This window comes from Etheostoma spectabile, chromosome 2 (assembly GCF_008692095.1).
Source record: "Etheostoma spectabile isolate EspeVRDwgs_2016 chromosome 2, UIUC_Espe_1.0, whole genome shotgun sequence".
NCBI classification, from domain to species: domain Eukaryota; kingdom Metazoa; phylum Chordata; class Actinopteri; order Perciformes; family Percidae; genus Etheostoma; species Etheostoma spectabile.
In genome coordinates, this window is record NC_045734.1 from 6,260,389 (window position 1) to 6,266,063 (window position 5,675).

Genomic DNA, 5,675 nt, shown 5'->3' on the forward strand with positions numbered 1-5,675 from the left:
GTGTCCTCATACCTGGCAAATAAAGCGGATTCTGATTCTGAAGTCCACAAGGGGGCTCCTGCAGACATGTATCTGGATTGATTTATTGTATATATATAAATCAATCTTCTATGTTTAGTTGAAGACATGTATCTATCTGTTTCTCATTTTTTTTATATCTAAAAGTGCAATTGTACTACGCCTACAACTACTAATTTGAATGTATAGGTTATAATGTCCAGTTTAAGTGTTCAAATGTGCGGTCATACACAAACGTCACAAAAATTGTAAAACTGTATAAAAAAAAGGTGTGGTGATTTGCCGGAGAATGTAATACTCCCAGAGTGAGCTAATGCTCAGCTCAGTCTACAGGTTCTGAGGGTTCACCGTGTTTATAACCATATATTCACATAACTGACTGTGGCTGTAAAATTGACAAATTGTAATTTTTACACTCCTGTAGAAGAAACAAACGAATGGACGTTTGTGTGTGCTCCAGTCTGGTGATGACAGTACACAGTGTAATGTTTACAGAGAAAGCAACTGAGAGGCCTTGAGGGGTTTTAATGTTTCCTGCTTTCTTGTGGCATAGCTAGCTAGCTATATCAAGAGAATGCTGGACTCGCGTAACAAGTATGGCTTTAGGTTAGGTGAAACTTCGTGTGATGTATGTGGTAAATTTGTGTATAACGTTTCCATACCTGTCTCGTCCACGGCCCCTGTCTCTGTCTCCAAAAGAAGAACTCCCCCTCATGTTGGCGAAACAGTGTTAACTTTCCTTACGCAGTATTCGTAACGTAGCTAAGCTTTAACGTTTGACACCGGTTTGTTTACGTTGTGCAATGTTAATACCGCTCGCAAAAGCAAAATATGCACAATCTACGCTTGAAAAACTATGTATTTTAGACGATAATTACGTTCAAAATCGAAACCAGTAAACAATTGTTGAATGCGTCACAACAGTCGAGACTCAGAAAAACAACCGCTTTGCCCCTTTCCTCCTCCCCTTTTTAGCGACGTAACTTCAACTAGTAATTCTACGTAGCTTCGTTCGGATAGAACGGGTACTACGTACAAATGTTGTAATGGTGAATTTGATTCGCGTACGCGTTCGTGCAGGCTGCTTTTCAACTAACGGTTGGTGGCGTTGTAGGCTCTATTTTGCTGGAACAGTAGAGGAAGTCAGTCTTCCGGGAAGTTCAACTCGATGGGCTGGTTTTGCAGTTAATTTGCTGCACATTTTGCTCTTATAAGACGAGATATCAAGCCATCAAAATATGAAGTTACTGGTCTTTATAATAGTATGATAACCAGCTCATTTTAAGGTATTGTTAGACCTCGCTTAAGGAAATGCCGTTGTTCATTCAAAATAGAGGACTTGACCGCATAAGCTCGACCGCGGAACTGTTCGACTACTATCCACATTTACAGGTTTGTTTCCAGAGTGTGTGGCTAAATTTAGCTTGCAGAGAAACGTTCAGCAGTTAGGGCCTTTCTGTAAGTAATCACACATGACAGACTATCCGTTAATATAAACGGGGGGCTGCGGCATGTGGTGGCACCCGCACAGGAATAAAACAACAAACGGTCATATCATTTTATTTTGTCATATCTAAAGAAGTGTAAGTAAAGTAGATCATGTGCATGTCCCGTTAAATACAATAAAAAAATTCTACTAAATGAGAAAGACATGAAAATAAAAGACACCTGATATATGACTTAATTACAGGAACTGGCCCTGGTTTGTTTAGTGCATACTAAGAATAAACAAACCAAAAACACACACACATATTTTTATATATAACAAGAAAATACGGGTTTGTATGAAGTTTAGTTTGTATTAATACCTGTAAAGTCATACTTTTTGTTCTTACTATGTCACAGGAAAATGCAAGAGCATTTCGCTCCTTGCCACTTGTTGATGTCGACCCAAAGTGCTTCTTGTATGTCCAACAAAGAGAGTTTGCTGCAACAACACCTGCAGACAGTAAGTCAAGCCCGATGATTCTCAGCTCAAATGTTATTGTAAATGTAAATTAAATAGATGGTTTGCTAATAAAAACTAGACATATCGTTCTAGACAAATTAGTGTCAGTCTCTTAAAAGTTTGGAGAACGTCTCCAGCCAGCCAACTGAAGCCTCTTTAGTCTTTAATACAACTTCAGGTTCAAGCACAATCCATGTTTTTTTGTTAGCCTCTAACTAACCCCCTGCGAGTATTCTAGGTTAACCATTCTGGATCATAATGAAAATACTTGCTTTGTGTCTTACTTATCACAGACTGTGTTTCAGTAATTGGATCTGATGATGCCACCACCTGCCATTTGGTTGTGCTGCGACACACCGGTAACATCCTTTCAATAGATTCACACTGTGTGCCTTATCCCGCCTGTGTAGCCTATATATTTAGGATAGCAATGACACGTTTAACATCTGCCATGATTTATTATTTCTTAGGAAGTGGAGCTGTTTGCCTTGCTCACTGTGATGGTTCCAGCACCTGGTCTGAAGTCCCGCTCCTTGTGAAAGCTGTGATGTCACTGAGTGATGTCAGTGAGGAGGGCAGGTACGAAACACACAAACAAACAAACATAAAAAAGTGCACATCCTATTCAGATATCCTTCCACTTTGCTTTCCGTTATGCAGACTCGAGCTTCATCTTGCCGGGGGATTTAACGATGAGTCAAAAACATCCCATAAACTCAGCCTTAATATACTGGGTATAGTCTTTCAAATTACCCCGTGTCTCATAGTAATTTTATGTTGGCAGCAATGTTGTAACACTTAGAAAGACTCTTTTTACTTTACAGCAGCGTTCCAAAAACAGAAAGAGGATATTCATCTGGAAACATGTTGCATTACAGGTAACTTTGATACCTGTTTGACTTAACCATTCTGCCAGCCACGCCTTGTTCTAGTTAACCTTTCTGTTCTCTTGTTTTTGTAGAAATGAATGACATTGTTGTTGATGGAACTCATAGGCCTGTAGTATATGGAATAGGTAAGTGATGAATGTATGCTACAAAGTGTGAGCAATGCCTTCATGGCACGTGACCTCTAATATATTGTGTCTACATGTCTGTTTCTGCACAGGTGTAAATGTTAAAACAGGGGATGTGTTCCCATCAACATTCATTCATAAAGGACCTGCAGAGGAGTTGCGATCAGCAAGGACCTTCACTGGGGGACAGGTACTATAACATATATTATTTTATTTATATATATATATATATATATATATATATATATATAATAATATATGTGTAATGTGGTAAGTAAAGGAAACAATCTCAATACAAACATTTTCTTTTCTTGCAGATGGCAGACATATATGACTCAAGTCGAGGGCTTGTTAAAATCGGCCCTTGCAAGTGGTCTCCAAACCTGGATATTGCCTTCTGGTTGTCACAAGATGATGACACAATTTTAAAGGTAATGGGGAAGTAGTAAGTCCTAGGTGATCCACTTCATCCTTTGTCACACTTCTGTGTTTTTCATGCTTCATTTCAAGCCTCTCAGGGCTGCACAATATGAGGAAAATATGCAATATGTGATTAATGTTGTTAAACATTGCAATGGCAATATTTCTTGCGATAAATAAACATATTAAAGTAATTTCTGCAATTCTGCTGCTTTCAAAATTCTGCTAAAATAAACAAATTTCTTTCTGAATTAAGCAAATGAAAGGAAATAATTTCCAACATTCTTTTATTGAACAACTTGAACATAAAAGGCACTAGTTAAAAAAAGTGAAATTTTAAAGTGCCGTTTTCTACTAAATTACCTTTTAACTAACACAAAAAAACCATCTAAGTGTATTGCAATATGTGGCAGGCTTTCACGATGTGTTCATGGCACCAGTTGATATTGCAATGATGATAAACAACAATCTATTGTGCAGCCCTAAGGCCTCTGTTATGTCTCAAACACTCCCAACGTGAGTGTGAAGCAGCAGTCCAGAAAGTGACGTAATACAAACTTTGACTCTGGTATTTCTCTCTTATGCCTAGTACATGTCCACCTCTCCGCTGGCTGAGCCACCACACTTCGTCCAGCACATGAAGACCACCATCCAGTTCCTTTTGGGACACCCCAGCTCTGATAGCCTGTTCCCTGGGGGGCAGCCGCAGCTCTACCACAGGACTGAGGGGGGGGACTGGGAGAGGGTTGTCTCGTCATAAAGCCCTACTCCTATCTTTCACTGGACCCTAACATGGAGCCTGACTGCTTTTGCCTCTCAGCTCAATGGATACACTGTGACCCATCCACCCTCTGTCTGTATTCGTTCATTGTGTCTTAACATGGAGGTAGCCCCTGCCTGGACTATACTGTATGTATGGACAATGGCTCTCCTGACTCATCTGGCTGGTCCAGTAGAGAGAGTAGAGGAAGTACTGGGATTCTGTTTATGCCTGTAAATGTACATTTATTCACTCTTGTGAGGTGGTGTAAAGTCTGCAAACTTAACCATCTACAGTGTAAGTCAAGGTTAATGTCTAACTATGCTTGGCTGTTATTGTTATCGAAGGAAACGTCTTATGTCCAGTTCAAAAAATACTACTTATCATTTTGTATGTTTTGTTTTTTTAAGCCCAAAACATACAGTGGAACTTTTTTCAAAACCTTTTTTTATTAGTTTCCTACCTTACATGCAACCATTGTTCATGTTATACTAATAGAATTCAAACTTCATTTAATTGCCTTTATGTTAATGTTGTCAGTGACTGAGTTGCCAGGAAACTTGCCCAGCTCAAGCAAGTTTTAAGTCTGAAAACCAATAGACATCTGGGAAGTATTAAATCAATCTGAATCTTAAATTAGCTATTCTTAAAAAAAAAAAGTATGAACAATATGTAATTAATGGTTAAAACATGTCCTGATCCTTAAAGGTAGAAGCCTGACCTAGTGAAGAATAATTACAGGTTGGTTGTTTAGCAAAGTTTATTTTTCTCTACTAATAAGAATGGAATACTCATAGCCTACTGCTGTAAACATGGCCATCAACGTGTACATTTTAGGAAACTGCATGTATAAATGTGTATAGTACTCTGCAAAGGATGATATGGGTTCTTGTGGAACACAACTAAATATGATGTTACTAATTGCATCTTCTGTGTTGTTTAAATATGACCAACGCTGTATAATGCCTTTTCATCAGCTGTGTTATTCAGAAGGTTGCAAGGTGCTTAAAGCATTCAGTGCAACTTGTTGCAACTTGTGAACATACTGTACCTGTTGCTAAATAAATGTAAATGGTCAAATCTTGTTTGAAATGGGTAGGTCTATGTTTTGTGTTTGGAGTAAATTAAGTTAAAAGGTGGAATTTTGGAGTTCAGCACTTTAATAGAGGAATAAAAGTTTGCCAACTATTGTCTAAATATGACTGTTAAGCTGTAAATTGTTACAGAATTAAAATGTTCAAAAAGTGTCCCAATTTAACAATACTCACCCTACTTGTTATTGACAAAGATATGATGTTGGACAAGCTTTATGTCACTGAAGCAGTCCCTGGCTGGAGGCTCCTTGAGCCCCATTGATGGATGCACCATGTAAACTGTCTCTTGTCTACGTATTTTGTTCACAGCTAAAAACATTTCTGAGGGGAGTCACCAGAGGTGACCCTAACACATTTAACGTTACAGTTCCAGGTTGAGCTGGCTGCTGAACGATTTCAGTTGTGCTCCGCCCTTGAACT

The 5,675-nt window shown here is 38.6% G+C and overlaps 2 protein-coding genes across 2 annotated transcripts in view; one reads left to right on the forward strand and one right to left on the reverse strand.

Moving 5' to 3' along the window:
- LOC116705184 (probable ATP-dependent RNA helicase DDX17) overlaps nucleotides 1-991 on the reverse strand; it is an 8,875-nt gene extending 7,884 nt beyond the window's left edge. Inside the window, exon 1 of the mRNA XM_032541136.1 lies at nucleotides 681-991. Within this exon, the coding sequence (XP_032397027.1) occupies nucleotides 681-733 (53 nt within the window). The 5' untranslated portion in view covers nucleotides 734-991. The remainder of the gene's footprint in view (nucleotides 1-680) is intronic.
- A 136-nt stretch (nucleotides 992-1,127) lies between these two features.
- Nucleotides 1,128-5,244, forward strand: ntan1 (N-terminal asparagine amidase). The gene is made up of 10 exons (XM_032541146.1): nucleotides 1,128-1,410; nucleotides 1,864-1,966; nucleotides 2,260-2,325; nucleotides 2,437-2,545; nucleotides 2,627-2,700; nucleotides 2,791-2,844; nucleotides 2,928-2,981; nucleotides 3,074-3,171; nucleotides 3,299-3,412; nucleotides 3,991-5,244. Exons 1-10 carry the CDS (start codon nucleotides 1,330-1,332, stop codon nucleotides 4,159-4,161), a joined length of 924 nt encoding a protein of 307 aa, XP_032397037.1. The 5' UTR covers nucleotides 1,128-1,329; the 3' UTR covers nucleotides 4,162-5,244.
- Nucleotides 5,245-5,675: the final 431 nt, after the last annotated feature.